At 46.1% G+C, this 26,161-nt stretch overlaps 1 protein-coding gene across 1 annotated transcript; it reads right to left on the bottom strand.

Moving 5' to 3' along the window:
- Nucleotides 1-148: 148 nt before the first annotated feature.
- chadla (chondroadherin-like a) lies at nt 149-19,593 on the bottom strand. The gene is made up of 10 exons (XM_056288609.1): nt 19,463-19,593; nt 15,469-15,663; nt 14,036-14,191; nt 12,776-12,921; nt 12,315-12,553; nt 10,684-10,961; nt 4,139-4,475; nt 3,348-3,700; nt 1,775-1,941; nt 149-888 (listed from the first exon to the last, which is right to left on the bottom strand). The coding sequence occupies exons 1-10, from the start codon at nt 19,589-19,591 to the stop codon at nt 585-587; spliced, it is 2,304 nt and encodes a 767-aa protein (XP_056144584.1). The 5' UTR covers nt 19,592-19,593; the 3' UTR covers nt 149-584.
- Nucleotides 19,594-26,161: the final 6,568 nt, after the last annotated feature.

The following is a 26,161-nucleotide window of genomic DNA, read 5'->3' as shown; positions in this document are numbered from 1 at the left end:
TGGGTGTGAGAAAGATTTATAATACAATGATAAAGTCATATAAGGGTTTTTTTCCTGATTCATTCGTACATTTCTAAAAGCATGGCATTTTCTGCAAAGAAAACTATTTTTTTTGATAGTTGTGAATTTATTCTTATCCAGGTATTACCTTCATTTTACATTCACTCAGTCTGTTTTACAATCAATCAGTAAGTAATAAGCCTAAAACCCCTAAAGCCCCGAAATCTTTTTTACTTGATTTTATTATGATCTACTTGAAACTTTTCCTTGAGCCCCAAGCCTTCTCTCACTGCACGTTTCCCCCCTTAGCAGTATACCAGAATAATGGCAGTAACTGCTCTTTGTTCAATCATATATTCTTGCAAAGAGAAAAGAGGAAAGAAGATGACTGTGGAAGTGCATTTTAGATGTGAAATTTTCCAGTTATAGTTCAGTTTTCAGTCATTCAACTTTTGCTTCATTTTATCAGTTTGATGCTGCAAAGTTTGTAGGAAAAAAAGAGTGCCGTAGTAGTTTCAGTATAGGGGAAGAGTCTTAAAACAACTGCACCTGTTTCATTGCATAGGTCATTGCATTAGATTTCCTTATTGCACAGTCTTCATGATTTTCTTGGTCTCTCCTGGTGTCTTAACATTCTTCCGGGGCTTGCCCTTGGTTTGTTTAGGGACCTTGACTTTTGTCTTCTGTGGTTGGGGTTTGTCTGGAGATAACGTCAGCGGTGCAAGCTTGGGTTTACTGGCTTTCAGAGGTTTGGGAGCTGTATCGGGCTTCCGGTCTGGAGGAGAGCTGCAGGACTTGAAGATATGGACGTCCATGACACTTTGACCTCTCAACTTGGGAGGGTGACCGCAGGTGGCTGTCACTTCCAGAGTCACATTCTCCAACCACCTGAGAGAGAGAGATAGAGAGGTCATGTCTGTATGATTTCTATCTTCTCTACCTCAATTTAAAAAGTAAAATCTCCCCACTATATTCAGAGGTAATAAACTGACAAACACCAAACACAGCATTTTTGCATGTTAGACGTTGATCAATAAAATTACATGATGCAATTTTTTCCAATTTAGGCTAAAGCTGTTGCCTCTCCACATCAATTCCACATCTATCCAATTAGTGTACCACCTCATTCTCAACTAGGGTCAATTCACTCTCTGTTAAATGAATTAAAAATATTTAAAGAGGCTAATTCTCGGCAGAAACAAGCAAAATTTGTTCATCTCTGGTTGCCTTTTTTTATATCCTGCATTCAAAACTGGAGAGAGGAAAACTCTTTAGATTCCTAGGATGGTCCTCGTGGTTGCATGTAGCCTACATGAGGAGATGAGGGATGGGGGGTGTAATAGTTGGCATGGCAACTGGTGTTTAATCTTATATCCTATGCCTGTTGTCTCATCTAAAAATAACAACACTGCTGCATCTTTTTAATTTGAATTCATCATATTATTTTGTACTGTTATCTCCTATCACCGAACAATTTCGTTTTTTATCTGTCATCTTTATGTGCACTATTCATTTATTTTTACTTACACCTGATCTATATAATTGGGATTTGTGTTTTTGTGAAAAGTGGAAAACTCAATAAAACTGTAAACTGGGAAAAAAGACTCTGTAATTAATTCGCTGATGAGGAAACATTCGTTATGATTTTTATGATAGGATGGGTGTAGCAAAGTCCTCATGCGAGATGTTTTTGTGATGCTCAAAATCTGTGGAAAACCCCGTTCCTGGAGTGGATAAATTGAAATCAGCCGAAGTGTAAGTGGCCTCTACTGACCTGCGTAGCGGCAGAAGGGAGCAGTCACATGACAGCGGGTTATCCTGTAGGCTGATCATCTCCAGGCCAGAGAGAGAGCTCAGGTCCGGCAGCTTCTCCAGCTGGTTCCCTCCCAAAGTCAGAACCTTCAACTCTGGACCCAGACCTGCCAGAGACTCCCTGGACATCTGTAGGGTGGTGGGTTTGATATGTCTCATTTGTTTCTCTCACCTGACCATAAAATGGTGGAACAGCCTCCTGATGTTCATCAGAGCTCATGACTTGTTACTACCCTCCAGAAAGGCCTAAAAACTTTTGTCTTCCAGAAATACCTTAATCTTTAAATGGTCTTTGGTGGCCCTGTGCAGGTACTATGCATTGGTGTTGGCTGGTACTATTGGATCCTTACTTGCTTAAACACTATTTTCTGGTATCTTCTATTAAATCAATCTTTACTTGCACTTACCATCTTTATGCTCTCATGGCACAACTTGTCTGTTTTATTGTGTTGCGGTAATTTTATTATATTTTGTACTTGGATTCTCCACCTCTTGATGATCTAAGGTACACATACACTAAATGCATCGACTTGGCATGCACTCCTGGCTATGATTAACATGTAGTAGTACTACTACTTGTTATAGTACTACAATATAATTACTAGGATATGATTTTTTTGGGATCCCACCCCCCTTTTCTCCCCAGTTGTATCCGGCCAAATACCCCACTCTTCCAAGCCGTCCCGGTCGCTGCTCCACCCCCTCTGCCGATCCGGAGAGGGCTGCAGACTACCACATGCCTCCTCCGATACATGTGGAGTCGCCAGCTGCTTCTTTTCACCTGACAGTGAGGAGTTTTGCCAGGGCAACGTAGTGCATGGGAGGATCATGCTATTCCCCCCAGTTCCCCCTCCCCCCCGAACAGGTGCCCTGGCCAACCAGAGGAGGCACTATTGCAGCGACCAGGACACACACCTAGATCCAGCTTCCCACCCACAGACACGGCCAATTGTGTCTGTGGGGACATCCGACCAAGCCGGAGGTAACACTGGGATTAGAACCGCCGATCCTCGTGTTGGTAGGCAATACTATTTATATCTATTACTATGATATGATTACTATTTGCATCTATCACTATGATATAAATAATATTTATATATATTACTATGATATGATTACTATTTATATCTATTACTATATGAATATTATTTGCATTTGTTACTAGGATATAATTACTATCTATATCTATTACGATGATATTATTACTATTCGCATCAATCACCATAATATATATATATTACTATGATATGATTACTATGTATATCTATTACTATGACACAATTACTATTTATATTTTTCATTACTTTGTAAGTCGCTTTGTATAAAAGTGTAACTGTGAATGTAAAATCGAGAGCTCAGGGTGATACCAGATATTCCTCCCTTCCACTGAAAATAACAAATTTTAAGTGAAATATGAGAGAGGAGACATTTCTGGAGGGATGGTCCAACATTTACTGGAATAATGTGAATAACATAAGCTATGTGAGATGCATCAGAGTCTGCACATGGAAATATAAAGGCAATGTCACGCTTACTTTCTTTAGCCCCATTTCATCCATGTAAAGCCTCCTCAGACTCTTGGAGACAAGCTGGAAAGCCTGTGGCCCCACCCAGTGGATTGAATTCCTTGACAGGTTGAGCTCCTCCAGACGAGACGGCTTGGAAAAGGCATTTGTAGGGACCTCCCCAAGCTGATTGGAGTCCAGGTGAAGCGTGTCTAGATAAGCAGAGTCCAGGGCACCGCTGGCAATGCTTGTGATGGTGTTATTGCTGAGGTAGAGACCCCTGAGTGTAGGGGCTACTGACAACAGCAAACCAGTGGGCTCCAGTTTGGATATGGCATTTTGCTCCAGGTGCAATACAAGAAGACTGGGCAAGGGTGTCATAGCTAGAGGAGATGTCCAGAGAGAGACAGAAAGACAGAGAAAGACAAACAGAAACAAAGAGTGTCAGTAATTATGTTTTATTTGTCCCCTACTTGAAAGCATACAGCGTAAGTTCCACCCCTGTTCAAGTCAAGTAAGGTCAAGTTTATTGTGTAGTTCAAAATCACCACAAAGTGGTCCCAAAGGGCTTTACCATCAGTGCAATATACGACACCCCCTATCCTTGGACTTTGACTCAAATGGGGAAAAATTCCACATTTTATATATAGTTACTACATAGATCTCAGCAAGAAAATTTATATCTCTTGGGTAATAAAAATTGTAGGGAGAAAGTGCAAAGCAAATGGGGTGAATCTCTGGTCATCCTAAACAATGTTAGGCAACCCCACACATGCAGCCAAGACTGTAAATGGACCTTCACATTTTAACCGGTCACTGACCTGATCCGGGGAATTGGGTGAGCCGGTTCCCTTCCAGATGAAGGTAGGTAAGCTGTGGGGCTCCTTCAAAGGCCCTCGGCTCCAGAGATGTGAGGTCATTGTCAGACAGATATAAATAATATAGGCTTTTCATTCCCTGGAAAGCACCGCCGTCAATCTCGTGGATTTTACAGAACTCCAGATGAAGGGACACAACCTGCTGGGTGCCGGGGAAACTCTTGCTGGGGAGGTAGTGAAAATGATTACTACGCAGGTCGAGGAGCTGGAGTTTGGTGTGGAAGCCTCTCGGGACTTTGGTATGACCCCGGCCCTCACATGTGGCATGCTGGGCATCAACCTGAATCAAATCATGAGATGACATTTTGAAATAATACGTTGGGTAGCACAGGTGGCTGCCACCAACCAGTATCTCTTTTGTTTCTTTACTACTAAAGTTGTTTGAACAAAGGTGTATCTGCTACATCCATTATCTAAGCGATGTGTCATTCATCGTTGAACTCCTTACCTCGTGGTAATGATTGGCAAACCTGTATTTCAAGTATATTCTATTGTTTCTCTTACTTTATAGTAATTATGGGAAATAACATTTGCTTAATCACAAAGTATGTAAATAGTAAGTTTCTAAATCTATGTGCCTGGCTAATGGGTATGGCAGATCTCTTCTGCAAACAACTGAGATTGGTAACATAGTTTGGCAGAACATTTTTTTACACCCCCCCCCCATTATATCCAGTCAATTACCCCACTCTTCCGAGCCGTCCCGGTCTCTGCTCCACCCCCTCTGCTTATCTGGGGAGGGCTGCAGACTACCACATGCCTCCTCCGATACATGTGGAGTCGCCAGCCACTTCTTTTCACCTGACAGTGAAGAGTTTCGCCAGGGGGACGTAGCACATGGGAGGAACACGCCATTCCCCCCAATTCCCCCGAACAGGCGCCCTGACCGACCAGAGGAGGCGCTAGTGCAGCAACTAGGAAGCATACCCATATCCGGCTTCCCACCCGCAGGCATGGCCAATTGTGCCTGCAGGGATGCCCGACCAAGCTAGAGGTACAAAGGGGGGTTCGAACCAGTGATCCCATGTCGGTAGACAGCACAATAGACTGCCATGCCACCTGGACGCCCAACATTTTCCATTTTAAGTACATGTGCCCAAACTTGAGTTTATGAATAGTCAACCGATGTCGGTGAGCACTCTGAGATCCATAGTGACTGTAATGTCCACAAATACACGGGACGACTGTGTGAAGGAATAACTGGGGCTTTATTTTATCACTCTCGTTCTGTCGTTCATACATGCTTGTTCCACCTCCTACTTCCGTACTCGCCCCATAACCCCCTGCTTCTCTTAAAGAGGTATTCTCTATTAAAGTCTGAACATCACAGTAACCAACATTCAGTAATTGCATTTGGGAAAACTGGACAAAAAACCTGACTTGCCTCAACAGACAGGGCAAATAAAGCAGTGTCCTCTTCTGATATTGTTTCTTTATTTGCCCAGGTAACGGTTTCTTTTTCCCTTTGCACTCATCTAAGGTTACTTAGATGAATGGTGAAACGTTTCTCGTAAGAAACGTTGTGTTCAGATGAACTGATTCTACGTTCTGTGGTTTTCTTTTTTTTAATCTTTTTGTGGATTTTTGAAGCAGTGTTGCATACAAAACATTGTTCTATATAAACAAAATCTCCAATTGAACTGGTTTCATACACATATAAACAGAACCTATTATAGTGGGGTACACAAACAGTAGAAAAAAAGCAGCAACAAGAACAGTAATCAGTCCCTATCCCAATTAATTCTCACCCAATCTTCATATACCCATTAGCCCCATAATCCCTCCCACCCAATCCCACCCACTTCTTACAAGAGAGAAACGCCAAGTGAAAGGCAAATAGGTACTCTTTATACCTATTAACCCAGTATCCTTTCCCACCCAAATTCTTCCCACTGGCTATTTAAATTAAAAAAAAACTAAGAGGGAGAAAAATAAATTAATTTCACACACACACGCACAAAGGGGGGGGGGCATCTAATTGTCATCTGGGTGAATGGTAGCCATTTTCAAATACTCGATAAAGGGCTTCCAGGGTGTGTCAAAGGGTTTACTGGGGTTTTTAAGTGAAAATCTAATTTTTTCAAGTTTGATGTTAGATAGTATCTCCTTGAGCCAGCTATTGTGTGAAGGGGGAAGAACATGTTTCCACTTTAAAATGAGGCACTAGCTAAAAGAGTTGTAAAGGCCAAGACGCACTTTTTTTTTTAATCAAAGACAAAATTTTGGGTGCTGTAGATGGTGGGACTCCAAAAAGGGCTGTAAGAGATTCAGGCTTAAGGTTCATACCAAATACTGTCCCAAGTGTGTTAAAAATGTGACACCAGAAATCTGTCAGTTTTGGACAGGACCAAAACATGTGAATATGGTTTGTGGGTGATTGTTTGTACCTGTTACAAGTATCATTGATAGCTGGGTAGATTTTTGCTAGTCGGGCATTGGTGTAGTGTACTCTGAAAAGAACCTTACTGGAGTAGACCAAGCCTAGCACACATAGAAGCTGAGTGGACCAGATTGAAAATATGGTCCCACTGGTTGTCATGTATTGACACGCCAATTTCCTGTTCCCAAATCTCCTTCAGATGGGCTGCTGGATCGGGGTTAAGGGAGTCAACGGAGCCATAAATTATGGAAATTAAGCGTTTCTGTGAAAGGTCCAGAGTAAGAAGGGAGTCAATAGCGGATCCAGGAGGATGATTAGGGAAATGGGGGTAACTGGTTTTAATGAAATGTCTAACTTGAAGGAAGCGAAAGAAGTGAGATTTAGGCAGGTCAAACCTGGTTGAGAGCTCTGTGAAATCAGTGAAGATTCCTTCCCTATAGAAATCTTTGACATTAAGTAAACCCTTGTCACGCCAAACGCAAAAAAGGGGTCAGAGGAAGAAGGTGGGAATAAATGGTTTTTGAAGACTGGGGCTAAAGTAGAGGGTTTGTCCAGTTTGAAATGCTTATGGAATTGTATTCATATCTTAATTGGGTTGGTAACAACTGGATTTTGGGAAATATTATGAATTTTAAGGGGGAGTTGTGCAGTAATGACAGACTGGAGGGAGAGATTTGAAGACAGTAGCTCCATTTGGGCCCATAGGGGACGTGTCTCAGCCCTTTTATTGATCCAACAGTGTAATTTGCCAAATATTGCATGCCCAGTGATACTGAATAAAATTGGGCAGTGCCAGACCACCTGACTTTCTGGGGAGTTGTAAAATGGCTTTTTTTAATGCCTGGTAGTTTATTAGCCCATAGGAATGAGGACACCATCTGGTCTAGTTGATGAAAGAAAGACTTTTTCATAAAAATTGGAATGTGTTGAAATAGGTATAGGAATTTGGGGAGGATCAACATCTTTATGAGGTTGACAGCCAATTAAGGACAAGGGGAGAGAGGACCAGCGAATTATGTCAAGTTTATGTTTATCGATAAGGGTTTGAACGTTTTTGGCGAAAAGGTCATTAAACGAGTTGGTGATGGGGTGTCCGGGTAGTGTAGCAGTCTATTCTGTTGCCTACCAACACGCGGCTCGCCGGTTCAAATCCCCACGTTACCTCTGGCTTGATCAGGCGTCCCTACAGACACAATTGGCCGTGTCTGTAGGTGGGAAGCCGGATGTGTGTATGTGTCCTGATCGCTGAACTAGTGCCTCCTCTGGTCAGTCGGGGCATCTGTTCAGGGGGGAGGGGGAACTGGGGGTGGAATAGCATGATCCTCCCATGCGCTACGTCCCACTGGCGAAAATCCTCATTGTCAGGTGAAAAGCAGCGGCTGGCGACTCCACATGTATTGGAGGAGGCATGTGGTAGTCTGCAGCCCTCCCCGAATCAATAGAGGGGGTGGAGTAGTGACTGGGACGGCTTGGAAGAGTGGGGTAATTGGCAGGATACAATTGAGGGGAAGAAAAAAGGGGGAACCCCCCCCCCCAAAAAAAAAAGTTTAAAAAAAATGAGGTGGCTATAAACACCCCCAAGTATCTAAAGTCTTCAGAGCCTACTCTGAATGGGAGGACCAACTGTGGTATTTTCTTGGACAAAGCATTCATGAGGAGGAGTTCGCTTTTCTGGAAATTTAACTTATATCCGGTGAATTTGCCGAATTGAATTCAAATGTCTTTGAAAACCGGGCGAGATGAAACTGGGTTGGAGGCATATAATAGCAGATCATCTGTGTATAAGGACAGTTTGTAAGTGATACCCATCCTTGTGATGCCCTGAAACCTCATCTCCTCTTGAAATCAAATGGCTAGGGTTTCAATGGCAATAGCGAATAAGAAAATGGAGAGAGGGCACCCCTGTCTGGTGCCACGGTGGAGAGCAAAGGGGGAGACCTCATGCCATTGGCAAGAACACAAACAACAGGAGCTTCATAGGGTAGTCTAATCCATGCAATAAAGTCGGAGCTAAAACCAAACCTTTCTAAGACATAATAAAGGTATCTCCACTCAACCCTGTCGAATGCTTTTTCCGCATCTAAAGATATTACCACCACAGGAGTGTCAGGGTTGGGGGAGACGATTATATCGAGCAGCTTCTCGTGTTATAAGAGGAGCTCCTTCTGATCATAAAACAAGTTTGGTCTCTTGAAATCCAATTTAGTAGGGCCTGTTGTAAACATGAAGCTAAAACCTTTACTAGAATCTTTTGGTCTACATTTAAGAGCGATATGGGCCTGTAACTGTTACATTCAAGAGGGTCTTTAACTTTTTTTAGTAAGAGACAGATGGTGGCTTCAGATAAACTCGAAGGTAGTCAGCCATTAGTAAAGGATTCATTGTAAACATCAGCTAAAAGTGGAGAGATTAAATTTGAATATACTTTATAAAACTCTACTATGTACCCATCGGGCCTGGGGATTTACCAATTTGCAGCAGTCTGACTGCCTCCCTTACTTCATCGGCTGAAATTGGAGCTCCCAGCTCATTGGTGAAATTGACACTGTTTCTCGGGAATGTGATCAGCTCCAGAGGATTGTGGCCATTCCAGACTTCAGAGGAATAAAGGTCAGAATAAAATTTTTGAAAAACATCATTCACTGTTTTTGGGTCATAGACAATAATCCCCAGTGGTGCTTTTATCCTGGGGATCAGTCTTGAGAGAGCTGCTGTCCTGACCTGGTGAGCAAAAAGTTTACCTGCTTTTTCTCCCATTTCGAAGTAGTGTTGCCTTGATTTTAATAATTGTCTTTCAATCTTGGTGGTTGACAAGAGATCGAACTCAGCTTGAAGCTTAAGTCATTGGTTGTAAAGCGTTGAAGTGGGAGTGGAGGCATATTGCATATCGACCCTCTGGAGTTGATCCGATATCTCTGTCAATCTGACAGTTTCTGCTCTTTTCAACTGAGAAGCAAAAGCAATAGCTAGCCCCCGCAGCTAGGCCTTGCACGCTTCTCACTGGATACCTCTTACAATATTTGGCATGACGTTCGTCTGAAAAAGGTGAGATTTCGTCCGAGAATAATTTTTCAAATTTCATATTGGTTAACAATTGTGGGGAGAGCCTCCACTGTCTGGGTGAAGAGTTGTAACTGGGGAAATGTATGTCAGCTGATGTGGGGGTATGGTCTGGGATTACAATGCTGTGGTACATACTACTATTAATCCAATCTAAGATTCTGTTGTCAACAAAAAGAAATCAATTCTCGAGTAAGAATGGCGAACGTGGGAGAAAAACGAGTAAGCATTTACAGATGGATGGGTGAACCTCCAAGGATCGCTCAAACCAAGCTGGTCCTTAAGTGAATTCAATACTGTGGCAGCTTTAGACAAAGTGGACGGTCTAGAGGAAGACCTGTCAAGGTCAGGTTCTTGGAGGAGATTAAAATTGCCACCTAAGATCAGGTAGTGACTATCTACATAAGGGAGAGAGGGGGAAAAAACGGTTAATAAATCTGTCATCATCCCAGACAGGGGCATAGACGCATGCTAAAACTACAGGTATATTAAACAGCTTGCCTGATACAGCTACAAATCGACCAGTGGGATCTTCAATGAATTTTGAAGGTTCGAATGTTACATTTTTACCAATTATGACTCCTGCCCTTTCAGAATACTTGGAGTGAAATATGTGACTCATCCAGGATCTCTTAATGCATGAAATTTAAGAAAGCCTAAGATGGGTTTCCTGCAGGAAATAAATATCTCCTTTAGGCTGTTGTAGGTGTGCCAACACTTGACCCCGTTTGGTGACTCCATTGACAACAGCCCTAACAAAAAAAAAGTTATGGGTAGTAGAGTCGTGGAAGAGCACGGCAAGTGCATCTACTCCATTCCTCTCTCCACCAGAAGTCCTTTCTGTGATTTTCTTACCCTGGATTATTGAGCATGCATAAAGATGTTTCCCTTTGCAATTTCTAATCCCAGAAGATGGAGAGTAAACCTGAATATCAGTGGCTAATGTTGGGGTTTGATTGTTGACAAACTCCTGTACAACTGTGCACCACTAACGCCCACCCCCCCCAAAAAAAAAGAAAAAAGAAAAAAGAAAAAAGACAAGACTCACATTGCAGTCACAGTTATCAGGACACTTGGCTTGCTTCTTGGGGTTGGTGGTGGGTTTGGCTGTGGGCCGGCCACTTTCTCTAATCTCTTCTTGCTCCTCAAACTCCTCCTTCAACGTTTCCTCTCTGCTCCGGCAGCGCAGCTCCAGCGGAGCCAGCGCCTCCAGCAGCTCGTCTGATAGATGAGGAGGTCCAGCACAGGAGCCCCGCAGCCTCACACGGCCTTGCTTGGCCCACTCCCTCAGCGGCCGCATGTAGCAGTTACAGTAAATGGGATTTCCTGCAAGAGAGATGGACGATATAAAAATGAACAAAGACACCCATTATTATTATTATTAACTTGTGAAAATTTGGGACAAGGACAGAGCCTGCTTTATTGCATAATGGCTTTATAACAATTACATTAAATACACTACCAAAGTATATTAACAGTACAGTAAGAAAAACTAAAATAGGTTTTTACTGTTGTTTGAACAGCAATCACACGTCGCCATTTCATCTCCTGTTTTCAATTGTATCTTCCATTTTTGCTTACCTTTATTTTTCATTCACATCTCTATCGCTATAATGTTGCATGACGTCCAGTCATGTAACATAATATACTCTATCGTGTTGTATCCTAAACTGATCTAAGTTAATACAATGTGTGAGTGCAGCAAAATTTAATTCCACTTTTGGAATAAGCAGACTGGTTTGATCTCAAACTACCAAAACCCATTCACCTGTATCCCCCTTCTCTGCTTGGCCTGATCGTATTTCTCCCTCTCTTTTTTTTTTTAATAAATTTATTTCTGATTTTTCCCTTTTTTCTCCCAATTTAGTGGCCAATCGATCCCTATTTTAATTCAAACACCCACCCTCGTACTGCCTGCGTTCACCAACTGCATCTCTCCGGTCGGCAGTCTCGAAGGAGACCGCCTCCCCACTTTCGTGACAAGGCGACTCCAGGCCAAACCACTGTTTTTTTCCAACACACACAGAGACGCGTTCACGTGACGAACACAAGCCGACTCCGCCCCCCTCCCGAAGACAGAGTCGCCAATGATTGCTGCTTCATCGAGTCCGGCCATAGTCGGATCTGACGAGACCGGGACGCGAACCCCAGTCCCCAGTGGGCAACTGCATCGACACAAAGCCGATGCTTAGACCGCTACACCACCGCAGACTTGATCGTATTTCTCTCTTGTTAAAAACCTCCATCCATCCATTTGCCGAACCGCTTATCCTGGTCTCAGGGTCGCGGGGATGCTGGAGCCTATCCCAGCAGTCATTGGGTGGCAGGCGGGGAAATACCCTGGACAGGCCACCAGGCCATCACGGGGCATGCATACACACACCCACACACATTTATACCTAGCGACAATTTAGTACGGCCAATTCACCTGACCTACATGTCTTTGGACTGTGGGAGGAAACCAGAGCCCCCGGAGGACAGACACGGGGAGAACATTCAGTGGATTTCAGTGGTTTGTTCTCTCCTGTCTGGTTGAAGGTGTTGGTGTAGTGTCGGGTTGGAAAGAAAACCTGCATACAGATGGCTCTCCATGGCACATGACTGAGGACCGCTGTACTATTGCAACTTTCATAAGTCACACTGGAAAACAGTGTCAATTAAAGGCCCTTAAAGTCTTACCAGTGAGGTTGAGGCTGACCAGCTCCTTGGGCCCTTGGAGGGGCTCCAGGTAGCGTAGCTGGTTGTGGCTGAGGTCCACGTTGGAGAGGAGTGGTGCTTGGGACAGTGCCATGTTTGAAAGGTCCTGGAGAGACATATGGTCCAGGTAGAGTAGCTTAAGCTTGGGCATGCAGACCGACTCCTCTCCCAGGTAGGTCATGGGATTGAAGCTCATGTCCAGACGTGTGACCTCAGGAAGCCTAAAATGGAGGACGTGGAACAAAGACAACTGAGAATGAGAGACAAGACCTGAGAAAACTGGTTTGGCGTTGTAGATGCAGTTCTCTGTTTCTTATCAGATGCTCTCTATTCGTTGTCATTCCAGAGGACGCCCTTGTTAAAACCCTCTTCAGTTTCTTGACTCCATTGCAACTTTCATATCAATGTAATTCTGCTTTGTGATTTATTTTTGTGTGTCTTACCTGGTCATTGTCTGAGTAGGGAAGAACTGCAGTTCATTGTTTTCCAGACTGAGGCGGTTGAGGGTGAACAGGCCAGCAAAAGCCTCGGTGGCCAGGTTGTTGAGGGAGTTGTGGCTGAGGCGAAGCCACTTGATGTTGTGCAGGCCCTGGAAAAGGAGTTAGACTGATAAAATACAATATATCAAAATATGTGATAACTGAGTTTTGTGTTTTAATGTGGCTGTGTCTTGCACTGGTGTAAGTATCAGTGTGCAGTGCTTGAAAGTGTAAAAGTGTAAATGTTTCTGGAAGCTTGGACAGTGTTTGCACTGTGAGGGCAATTCATATATGTATGTTGCTTACTTTTATTTATTTATTTACTACCCCCCCCCTTTTTCTCTCAACTGAACTTGGCCAATTACCCCACTCTTCCAAGCCATCCTGGTTGTTGCTCCACCCCCCCTGCCGATACGGGGAGGGCTGCAAACTACCACATGCCTCCTCCGATACATGTGGAGTCACCAGCCGCTTCGTTTCATCTGACAGTGAAGAGTTTCACCAGGGGGACATAGCTCGTGGGAGGATCACACTGTTACTCCCAGTTCCCCCTTCCCCTCGAACAGGCGCCCCAACTGACCAGAGGAGGCGCTAGTGCAGCGACCAGGACACATACCCACATCTGGGTTCCCACCCGCAGACACAGCCAATTGTGTCTGTAGGGATGCCCAACCAAACCGGGGGTAACACGGGGATTCGAACCGGCGATCCCCGTGTTGGTAGGCAATGGAATAGACCGCTACACTCGGACACCCGTCATGACAGTATTTAGAGTAATTGCACACTTCAACTAGTTATTTGAGTGACAAACTGAAATATATGGCGTCATTTTATCGAAAGTACATCGGTGCTGGATGAAATCTCAGCATTTACATGCAAATTTGATAGCATCCGCATTTATGGTAGTAAATCTGCCAACCATGAGTGCACCTGTACTGGTTGGACTCTGCTATAGAAATTCAGTCCTGACTACTTATGTGTCCAAGTACTTTGTTCACAGACATGTCATAGTTGCTACTTCTTCCATTGATCAGAGACAGTCCAATCCCAACTATCAATCCCTCTTTTTGTTGTGACATCACTCTTTAGATTTGTCAGTCTAATGTGTGTGTGTGTGTGTGTGTGTGTGTGTGTGTGTGTGTGTGTGTGTGTGTGTGTGTGTGTGTCTGTGTGTGTGTGTGTCTGTGTGTGTGTGTGTCTGTGTGTGTGTGTGTGTTTATGCACCTGAAAGGCCATGTTGGGGATATAAACCAGCTGGTTGTGAGAGAGAGCCAGCATGTTGAGGGAGCCCAGCTGGCTAAAGGCTCCAGGCTGGATCTCCTCCACACGGTTATGGTCCAAAAGCAGCTCCTTCAAGGAGGAGAGCCCATCAAATGACTCCTGTCGGAAGCAGGTTGGAGGTAAGCAAGGAGAATGACAGATACATAAGATACATGACTCAACAGAATAAAACCCAAGGATGCAAGAGCAGTTGATCCATCCATCCATCCATTATCCGAACACCTTTCCTGCTTTCAGGGTGGCGGGGATGCTGGAGCCTATCTCAGCAGTCACTGGGCGGCAGGTGAGGAGACACCCTAGACAGACTGCTCGGCCACACACAGGGCCAACACACACACACACACACACACACACACACACACACACACACACACACACACACACACACACACACACACACACACACACACATTCATATTCATACCTAGGGGCAATTTAGTACGGCCGATTCACCTGACTTACATGTCTTGGACTGTGGGAGTAAACCGGAGCACCCAGAGGAAACCCACATAGACACGGGGAGAACATGCAAACTCCACACAGAGGACGACCCGGGATGAGCCCCCAAGGTTGGACTACCCCGGGGCTCAAACCCAGGACCATCTTGCTGTGAGGCAACCGCGCTAACCACTGCACCACTGTGCCGCCCACACAAGAATATACAGTTTATTAATAAAACATACAATATACAGTATGAGATGATAATGCAGATGTACTTTGACATTGTGAGCGCTCATTTCCAGAACTTAATCTTGTTACACTTATAAGGCAGTGTCACTAAATATAAGACCGTGTGTGCTGGAAGAGCCAGGGGCCTCATTTATCAATAGCTCATACACACACGTTTCTTCTTAAACACTCATGGAATCGTTTAGCCCTCAGTTTTGTCTTACAGACAGGAACAAAACCTGATGGTTATTTATAAACCTCCTTGACATTGTATACCCCTTGCAACTAACAAACACCAAAGCTTGCAAAGACATCAATGTTAGCCGAATTATGCCTATTTTTAGGCTTCCCCCAGGCTCCATGTTTTCTCTATGAGGCAAACTCGAGGGCTAAAAAAATCAGTGAGGGTGAAAGAACAAATTTGTTCATACGAACAACTGATAAATGAAGCCCCAGGACACCAAAGGGGTTTCTCCTCTTAAATAAAGTTGTGCCATTTTCAACCAGTCTCTTTAGCCGCTGAGGTAGAGCACATCTTTTGCAGCACATTAATGTGATTTGCATCAAAATGTTAACATGAACATACTATTTTCATAAATGTGTCTCTAGAAACAAGTAAGGAATATGTGCTATTCCATATCCTTACACAAGGACATAATGAACACACATCCTTTAAAGGAAATTATGATTTTCTCTGTAGCTCTCACCTGATAAAGGATCTCAATGTTGTTGTAGGCCAGGTTGAGGGAGACCACACGGCCCAGCGTCCGGAAGGCGCCCTCCTTCACCTTCATGATGTTACAGCGCTGCAGGTTGAGGTGGGTGAGGTACGGAGTGTGTAGGAATGCCCCCTTGGGCAACACCTGCAGGTCGTTGTTCCTCATGTCCAGTTTCACTGTGATCTGTGTGAGAGAATGAAGACAATATGTTTAGGCAAGGATAAAGCAGAAAAACAGATAAAACTGGAACAGACAGTTTGAATTCCCAGACTGATCAAGTCTGGATGAGGAATGTGAATGAGTAATACTCTCTCCTCCCTAATAAACGATTGCCGTGGTGCCCATGAGCAAGGCCCTTTACCATCACACTACCCCAGTGTAAATACACAGTGACAAACAAAACTCTGTGGGTGTTAATAATAATAATAATAAGTCAATCTTATACAGCGCTTTTCTAATACTCAAAGTCGCTTTACAATAAACGGGGTGAAACAAGACGACAGATAAACATAACACAGACATACAGGGATGGATGGGAAGGGGGGCTATGAGAGGGAGAAGCGGCAGCCACACACGACGCCAGCAGTACTCTCCCACTTGGACAGATACAAAAGGGAAAGAATAACAAACATCATAAATCACATAAATCACAGATGAAGTCTGAAGAGGTGAGTCCCGACCAATGACCTATGACCTGAATGTGGGCAGCCCCCAGCAGTGTCCGATGCACTTGGGGAGGGAGTTGAGGGAGGGGAACAGATGGGGGGGGGTACGAGAAGGCAGTGGAGAAAAGGTGTGTCTTGAGACAGGATTGGAAGAGTGGGAGGGATTCTGAGTTTCTAATGATTTGGGGAAGTGAGTTCCAAAACCTGGGAGCTGCCCTGGGGAAGGCTTGGTCACCAAAGCCATGGAGGTTGGACCTGGGGGTAGAGAGAAGGGGGGCTGAGGTGGATCTGAGGGACTGAGAGGGTTGGTAGAGGGAGAGGAGATCGGTGAGGTATGGGGAAGCCAGTTTGTGAAGGGCTTTATATGTAAGAACCAGGATTTTGTAATTGATCCCGTGGGAGATGGGTAGCCAGTGGATGTCTTTTAGGACTGCGGTGATGTGGTGCCAGGATTTGGTGAAAGTTAAAAGTTGGGCGGATGCGTTCTGGACCAATTGGAGTCTCTTGATAGATCTAGCACTGATGCCATAGAAGAGTGAGTTGCAGTAATCAAGGCAGGAGGAGATGAAGGCATGGATCAGTATCTCAGCAGCAGGGCATGTGAGAGAGGATCTTATTTTTGCAATGTTGCGAAGGTGGTAGAAGGAGGATTTGACCATTTGGCGGATGTGTGACTCAAGGGAGAGGGTGGGATCAAGGATCACACCAAGGTTGCGTGCCTGGGAGGAAGGGGAGACAGTGGTGCCATTGATGGTGAGTGCAAGGTTGTTGATTTGGCTGAGAGTGGACTTGGAGCCAATGAAGAGGAGTTCAGTTTTGTCACTGTTGAGTTTGAGAAGGTTTTGCTGCATCCATACTTTGATTGCAGACAGACAGGAGTCAATGTGACAGAGGGCTGGATTGTGTGGGGATTTGGTACTGAGGTATATCTGGGTGTCATCAGCATAACAGTGGAAATCCAAGTTGAAATGGCGGAGAATCTGACCAAGAGGGAGGATGTAGATGATGAAAAGGAGTGGGCCGAGTACAGAACCTTGGGGAACACCTTGTGTGACTGTGGATGGAACAGAGGAGTGGTTGTGAAGTGAGATGAAGTGTGACCTGTTGGAGAGGTAAGACTGGAGCCAGCTGAGTACGGTGCCTTCAATACCGACATCTTTCAATCTGGTGAGCAGGATGTTGTGGCTCACAGTATCGAAGGCTGCACTCAGGTCGAGGAGGATGAGGATGTTAAGGTCAAGGGCTCCAGTATCAGCAGAGGTGAGGAGGTCATTAAGTACTTTAAGGAGTGCAGTTTCAGTGCTGTGGAGTGGGCGAAAACCGGACTGGAGGGGTTCAAGTAGGTTGTTGGAGTGTAGGTAGGTTTGGAGTTGTGTGGCGACAATGCGTTCCAAGGTTTTAGAGAGGAAGGGGAGATTGGAAATTGGCCGGTAGTGGTTGAGGCAGGATGGATCAAGACCGGGTTTCTTGAGAATTGGGGTGACAGCTGCAGTTTTGTAGGCAGAGGGGACAATTCCATGGGACAATGAGAAATTGAAAAGGTTGGTGAGTAGGGGCATAGGGCAGGGAGGCATTTTTTCAGTAGGTGGGTGGGGAGGGGATCAAGGGAGCAGGTTGTGGATTTTGATGAGCTGATGAGTTCAGAGATAGTGGTAGGGGCAACTGGAACAAACCGGGAGAGGCAGCGATCAGGGGGAGGGGTAGGGAGGTCAAGAGGAATGGGGAGAAGAGGGGCCGGAGTAGCTGCTGCTGAGTCAGATGCAGGGGACAGTGATTTGTTGATAGCGGCGATTTTGTCTGCAAAAAATTGGAGAAATTAGTTGCATTGTTCAGCAGTAGAGTTGGAGAGGGCATCGGCACGGGGCTTGAGGAGGTTGTTTACAGTGGAGAAGAGGGTGCGGGGGTTATGGTTGGAATCATTAATGATGATGGTGGAAAAATAGGCAGACTTGGCGGCAGTGAGGGCATCTTTGTAGGCAGAGAGATGGAGGTTGTGGGCTTCTTGATGTACAGTGAGAGATGTTTTCTTGACGAGTTGTTCCAGTTGGCGGGCAGTCTGTTTCATTATGCGGAGCTCAGGTGTGAACCAGGGTGCAGAGGTGTTGAAGGAGACTATTTTTGTTTTGAGAGAGGCCAGTGTGTTGAGGGAGGCAGACAGAGTGGCGTTGAGGTGATTAGTGAGTTCATCAGGTGAGGTAGAGGCTGGTTCCAGGGGGAGAGCAGAGGAGAACAGATCAGAGAGTTGGAGGGGGTCAATAGATTTAGTATTGCGGAATGTTATTTCTCTGAGGAGGTGTGGCCTAGGAGTTGGGGATGGAATAGTGAAATGGATGAGATTATGGTCTGACAGAGGAAATGGGGATGAAGGGATGTTGTGTACTGGTAGACTGACGGAGCAGACCAGGTCAAGGATATGGCCTTTGACATGGGTGGGGAAAGTGACGTGCTAGGTGAGGTTGAAATTGTCCAATAGAGTGATGAATTCTGATGCAAACTTATAGGTGGGTAAATCAATGTGGATGTTAAAATCACCAAGCAGTAGTAAGTGTGAGGAGATGAGGCTATTGTGAAGAGTTCAGAGAGGTCAGACAGGAAAGATGGATTTGGTGTGGGTGGCCGGTAGATGAGAATGACAGCCAGGATGGTGTTGTTACTGGTGTAAAGGTGTGTAACTACGTATAAACACGCCCAGCAAAGCTTCCAGGAATAAAAGCTGATGAATTAAGGTTAAAAAGTGGCACCGAGGGCGTCCTGGTAGCATAGCAGTCTATTCCGTTGCCTACTAACGTGGGGATCGCCGGCTCGAATCCCCGTGTTACCTCTGGCTTGGTCGGGCGTCCCTACAGACACAATTGGCCGTGTCTGTGGGTGGGAAGCTGGATGTGGGTATGTGTCCTGGTCGCTGCACTAGCGCCTCCTCTGGTCGGTCGGGGCGCCTGTTCAGGGGGGAGGGGGAACTGGGGGGGAATAGCGTGATCCTTCCACGCGCTACGCTCCCCTGGCAAAACTCCTCACTGTCAGGTGAAAAGAAGCGGCTGGCGACTCCACCTCCACATGTTTCGGAGGAAGTATGTGGTAGTTTGCAGCCCTCCCTGGATCGGGAGAGGGGTGGAGCAGCGACCGGGACGGATCGGAAGAGTGGGGTAATTGGCCAGGTACAATTAGGGAGAGGAGAAGGAGGAGGGGGGGTGGCAGCGAATTGAAAAAACAAATAAGATGCATCAAATGGATTCACTATTTGAGTGTAACTGCATCAAAGACAATTGATCAGCTATAACTGAAGGCATCTAATTATTTTTGTCTAATTGGTTGCTTACCTCATCAATGGTTGAGGGAACCTCAGTCAGGTTCTTGCCAATGCAAGCCACAGTGAGTTTGGAGATGTCACAAACACACACTTTTGGGCATTTGCCTGCCGTCACTAATAAAACTTGTGCCAGAAACATCAACGAAGCTGGTCCGACCAGGGATATGGAGAATAACTGCATCTCTGCTATTGAAAGACAGGTACAGGTGTGTTAGTCCAGAAGGGGAAAATATAAAAACACTGGCAGAAGCACTTCATGCATTTGAAGAAATTATTACTTTGCCATTGAATATTTGCATTTTTACTTAAGTAGGTCCAAGGACGATAAAATGGTTTCAGACCACGTGTCATCCAAAATAACACACCCAAGCATGAATGTGTTTCCTTTAACGTTAAGTTAGTAATTTAAATAAATTAGGCAAATAAGTTAGTTAAATAACCTATGCGCCTATGGCGCAGGGGATTGTGGGAATGCGTTGCCACTCTCCGTATCTTCCGCTAGCTTGGCCTTTCTTCAGTCTAGCAGACAGTGTTATGTATGTGTAGCCCGTGGAATTAGATACCACACAGGACACAATTACTTCCGGGGTTCTTGTAGCTTTAATTTTATTGTTTGAACCTTCGAATGCAGATCGTTTTACTGAGTGCATAAATTCCTGTGTCTTTCGAGCAAACAACTCATAAATGTTCACAGATGTGGCAAGTTTAACAGAAAAGATTTTAAAAGGAAAATAAATACAACATACAACATACGGTGCAAAATACGGCAGTGGACTATGTACGTTAAACAGGGTTTAACAAAGACATGTGGAACTTCCTGAAGATCGCGCAACTTCTCACTCTGTCAGTTACCTTGTCATGCCTGCAATGGCGAACAGTGGCCGACGGCTCGCGCCCAAAATCACCGAACATCAACTCCAGTAGCGTCTTTACTTACTACGGAGTCAGAGCACCGTCACACCGCAATCTTCAGGTGCTCCACACAAGAAAAAAAAGAAAGAATACCCAAGATGCACTTGGATAACTTGCACGGAGTTACAATAAAAGTCCGCAACACTGCCACTTACTGGTCAAAACATGCAATGACAACCAAAACTATAAAAATACACTCACAATCTGCTTCACAATTTAACTACATCAAATGACATTTTACATGGCTTGACAGTGTAACAATTACATATATTAACAGTTAAACTATACTAAATTTAAGTGGAAAATTGTTTCAGTAGGCTATCTTATAAAGAATGACACACACACGAGTTGCTCAGTGCAGCCAAGTATATTCAAAGTGATGTAACATGTTCCTGAGCGCGGGTCATGTGTATCTAAGGTAAACTAATGGATAGCCGATGGCATCGATCTATCTAGACCCGTAACATCCTCCTTTTCCAAGTATAAACACATACACATGAAGTTAGTGCAAAATAAAATAACTTTCATATACGAACAACCAATAACAGTGCAACAGCAGTAAATCTCTTCATATCCCATACCAGTGTAATAACCACAGTAGCGTATGATAACATTTCTCCTCTTTTCCCCCTCTCTCCCACATAGCAACCATCAACATTATTCAGATTACATAGTGAGTTTCAGTGGAGGTTTAGACAGCCGTCCAACCCTTGTGTAAGTGTGTCCATCCGAACGCGGAGCGCCAACAGGAGTAGATGGCGCCTTGGGCATGGACCTGATGGGGCTCGGCTCGAACACAGCCTGAGGGGTCTCAACAACAGTTTCTGTAGCTGGATCCCCGTCCGGTGTGTGTGCCGCAGCGGGTTCAACAGGATCGTGCGCGGCTCGTGCAGCTGGCTCAGCCACTCTGAGATCGATCCTGTTACGACGGTACAGGGAGCCATCAATGTCCACAAGATAAGACCTCGGCGCAACCCTGCGGAGACAAGTTCCGACTCTCCAGCGGCCAGTGATATCACCTGGCAGGGGCTTCATCCGTACGACTTCCCCAATTTCAAGTGCCGGCAATTCACGGGCAGATCTGTCATAGAAGGATTTGGCGAGTTGCTTCCTGTGGCGCAGCTTTTCAGTGACGCCCACGACAACAGCTGGTTCCAGGAGCTTGCTTGCCGCCGGGATGGACGTCTTCAACCGGCGGGACATGAGGCGTTGTGCTGGGCTGCTGCCCATGTTTTCCGTAGGTGTATTCCTCCAGTGAAGCACGGCTTTCCAGGGGTCTTCACCATCATGCGCGGCCTTACGCAGAAGATTTTTTACAATCTTCACGGCCGACTCGGCCTTGCCATTCGCTTTCGGGTGTCTGGGAGAGGAGGTCACGTGCTCAAATTCCCACTCAGAAGCGAACCGTGTGAACTGAGCTGTGAACTGAGGGCCGTTGTCTGTAATAACCTTCTCTGGCTGACCATGTCGGGCGAACTGTGCCTTACATCGCTTGATGACTGTCTCTGCAGACATGTCGGGTAGAAGCTCAATCTCCCAAAAATCGGAATAGTGGTCGACTATTAGGAGATAGTCTTTCTGTCTGAAGCTGAATAGGTCCATGCTCAAGACCTGCCATGGCCTGGTTGGTACTTCGTGAGAGAGCATGGTCTCCTTTTGCTGATTGTGGGCGTACACATTGCAGGTCGAGCAGCTGCTTACAAAGTCCTTTATCTCTGACTGCATGTTGGGCCAGTACAATGTCTCTTGAGCGTGTCGGTAGCATGCATCACCCCCTATGTGACTTGAATGTATGCGCGTCAACATTTCTGGGCGGAGTGACTTTGGGATGATTACTTTTTGCCCCCGGAACAGAACTCCGTTCTGCACACTGATTTCATCCCTGAAGGGCCAGTACTCCCTAGCGATGAGGGGCGCTTCCTCCTTTACATCTGGCCAGCCCACGAGAACAGTGTTCTTCAGTGCCTGTAAGCATTCATCTCTGTCGGTGTGTCGTCTGATCTGTTCCAGCCGCTGGTTAGTCACATTCAGGTACTCTGCCTGGTTCACGTGCTGTATGTCTTCCTGCTCTTGTTGCAGAGAGCAGATAGCGTGTCGCTGATATGCAGTCCCTCTGCCGGAGCATCCAGCCGTAGCTCTGCTGAGCGTGTCGCTTATGAACATCTCTGGGCCTGGTTTGTAGATTACCCTCAGGTCGTAGTTCTGCAGAGTCATGAGCATGCTCTGGAGTCTCTTGGGCGCATCGAGAAGTGGCTTGCTGAAAATAGAGATCAGAGGCTTATGGTCCGTCTCTGCTGTGATTGGGTCGCGGACATATAGGTAATGGTGAAACCTCTGGCAGGCGAAGACGATACTGAGACACTCCTTCTCAATTTGTGCATAGTTTTTTTCGGTGGGGGTAAGAGCCCTCGAGGCAAATGCGATGGGCTGACCTTCCTGCATGAGACAACAACCGAGACCGCTCTGGCTGGCGTCGCTCTGGATTGCGATTGGCTTAGTTACATCATAGTAGCGCAGGACGGGCATGGCTGTCGCCAGCGCCTTAAGCTCATGAACCGCCGCCTCATGCTTAGGCAGCCAGTGCCAGGGTGTGCCCTTGTCCAACAGGCGTCGCAACGGCTCGCAGACAGTAGATAGATGAGGCATGAACTTGGCTAAATAGTTAGCGAAGCCAATGAGACGCTGCACGCCCTTGGCATCTGTTGGGTTCGGCATGTCAATAATGGCTCTCACCTTCTCTGGATCGGGCTTCAGTCCAGCAGATGAGAGAATGTGGCCATGAAACTGCACCTCAGCCACCTTGAACTGCAACTTCTTCAGGCCGAGGCGAAGCTTGACCTCGCGGCAGCGTTCCATCAACGCCGCAAGCTTGACGTCGTGGTCGTCCCCAGCCTCCTTGTCTGTGTCCCCGCAGCCGACGACCAGGATATCGTCTGCAATGGGCTCAACGCCCTTCAGACCGGCGAGGAGCTCGTGCTGCTTGCGCTGATATACCTCGGGCGCCACCGATACTCCAAATGGTAGCTTGAGCCACCGCTTCCTCCCCCAGGGGGTCCAGAACATGGTCATGAGGGTACTCTCATAGTCCAGTTTGCATTGCAGGAATGCATCCCGAGCGTCCACTAACGTGAAGACTCTGGCCTTGGGCAATTTATACAAAATGTCCTCCAAGGTAGGCATGATGTAGTGAGAGCGCTTTAGGGCTTTGTTCAATGGTTTAGGGTCAATGCATATTCTCAGCTTCTCCGGTTTTTTAACAATCACCATGTTGCTGATCCAATCTGTAGGATCTGTGACAGGCGCAAGGTGGCCGTCAGCCTCGTACTTGTCCAGCTGGGCTTTGACTGCTGCTTTCATTGCGATTGGGACATTGTGAGGGGCACTCTGTACTGCAGCAACACTAGGATCAAGGTCAAAATGGACCTCCCCAGGCACGGATTCCACAGGGGAGTTGAACACGTCACTGTATCTGTTGATAAGCTGTTCTTTAGTTAGGGCTCCTGGTTGTGTGTGTTCCATTTTGAGCACATCCTCTGGAATTGTGAAATGCATGAGCCCTAAGCGTTCACAGGTGGAGCCTGACAGAAGAGGATGTTGGCTGGTCCTCACTATTTCGAATGAGAGCTTGTGTGTTTGGCCTCTCACAGTACAGTCAGTCTCAAAGGTGCCCATAGAGCTCAGTGTTTCCCCCGAATACAGCTTCAGTCTGGTGTCACTCGGGCGGAGAGGTGTGTTTGGGGCCAGCCTTTTCTTGTCTTGAAAGCCCATTACATTGCAGGTGGCTCCAGAGTCCAGCTGACATTGTTGTGGCTTGTCGTGGAGTTTCAGAGTCACAAACCACTTCTTTCCTTTGGTGTGCACTGCGCCGATTGACTCAAACATGTACAGATCATCTGCACCATTACTATGCTCTGGGGGTTCTTCTGTGTATTCCACACAGTTTACCTTGCCCTCAGCATGCCCCTTTTTGCTCTTTAAGCACACTTTAGAAAAGTGATTAAGTGTCCCACATGACCTACATTGTTTCCCGAAGGCCGGGCAATGCTCTCTGCCCCTTGAATGCGAGCTGCCACAATATTTGCAATTGCCTGCATCTCCTGCTGTTCTGGGTGGATTGCTCTGTTTCCATTGGTTTTGTCTGGGTTGCCTAGCAACGGCATGCACTGCCTCCGGCTGCGGTGTTGTTGCAAACTCCATTGCTCTCATACGGATGTCAGTTTGCTCTGCTGCGCGACACATGTCAATAGCTGTGACCATGTTCAAATCCTTCTCTCTCAACAGCCTGCGCCTAACGGCCTCGCTTGCAACTCCCAGGACTATCTTATCACGGATCATTTCATCTTTCAACTGTCCATACTCACAGGTTGCTGCCCTCTCTCTCAGTCTCGTCACAAAGGTATCAAACGATTCTCCTTCCTCCTGCTTGCAACTCCCGAAAATGTACCTCTCGTATATTGTGTTTTTTGCTGGCTTGAAGTATTTCCCCAACTCTCTCAGTATGGCGTCAGGATCCCCTTGATCATCTTCTGAGAGGTTCAGATTGTGGCGGTAAATATGCCTGCATTCACTTCCCATCACACTTCTTAGAGTAGCCGCTTGTATTTTCTTGTCCTTGCCAAGTATGCCCGTGACGAGGACGTAGTCTTCGTATTCGGCCCGAAAAATGTCCCAATTGACACGCCAATCGCCTGTGAAGCTCATCGGGGACGGTGGTGGAATATTCACGTTAGCTGCCATTGTATGTGGTGCTATCGGCGCCGGTAATGCTAGCGTTAGCTCCTCTGTGACAACGTCTTCAGCAGAAGTACTTTGCTCTGAATCGGAATCCTCCGACATGTGACCTACTCAGGCCTACAAACTTAAACATGCGAGCTAGTAAAATAAGAAATAAGTTCTCCGACTTCTGGCACCATGTTTCAGTGGGCTATCTTATAAAGAATGACACACACACGAGTTGCTCAGTGCAGCCAAGTATATTCAAAGTGATGTAACATGTTCCTGAGCGCGGGTCATGTGTATCTAAGGTAAACTAGTGGATAGCCGATGGCATCGATCTATCTAGACCCGTAACAAAAATCATTTAACATATTTAACAGATTTACCACCCGGCTACATATGCACACATCGACAGTGCTGCATTTGATTTGGTGCTGTTCTATTGTGCTGGGATCGATTGGTGATGCCTGCGGGCTCTGGGTTGTTTCATCGGGTCTGCCTTTGATGCTGTGTCAGTCTAAATAAAGAATGCCAGGGAGAGGTTGTGTCGAGCGACAGCGCTGTGTCCTGACGTGATTTAAAAAATACAATATTGGCGACGAGGATGGCTGATATCTTTCTCCCACCACCTGCCCCCTTCCTGGCATTACCTGGCGAGCCTCCGGTACCATGGACTCGCTGGCTACATAGTTTTGAAAATTACATCATCGCCTCAGGGCTCGACGACGTGAGCCAGGCTAGGAAGACGGCTCTGTTGCTACACTGCTTGGGAGCAGAGGGTCATCGTGTGCTCGGGACTCTGGGAAACGTCACAAACTTTGCCGAAGCTGTGGGACTTATGAGCACCCATTTCGCTGCTCCACAGAGTGCCCTCCTTCGGCGATTTATATTCCGTCAGCGACACCAACTGCCTGGTGAGTCTGTGCGGCAGTACGTAGCTAATTTGCGAGGGCTAGCTAGCTCATGCAAGTTTGGCGCGCTTCAGGACGAGATGGTTCGCGATCAGCTAATCGAACACACCAACAACGCAAAGGTGCGTGAGACTCTCCTGCTGGAAAAAGACGATCTGCTGCTGTCCAGA

Source organism: Lampris incognitus, chromosome 10 (genome assembly GCF_029633865.1).
Source record: "Lampris incognitus isolate fLamInc1 chromosome 10, fLamInc1.hap2, whole genome shotgun sequence".
In the NCBI taxonomy this organism is placed as follows: domain Eukaryota; kingdom Metazoa; phylum Chordata; class Actinopteri; order Lampriformes; family Lampridae; genus Lampris; species Lampris incognitus.
This window is presented reverse-complemented; position numbering and strand designations above follow the sequence as displayed.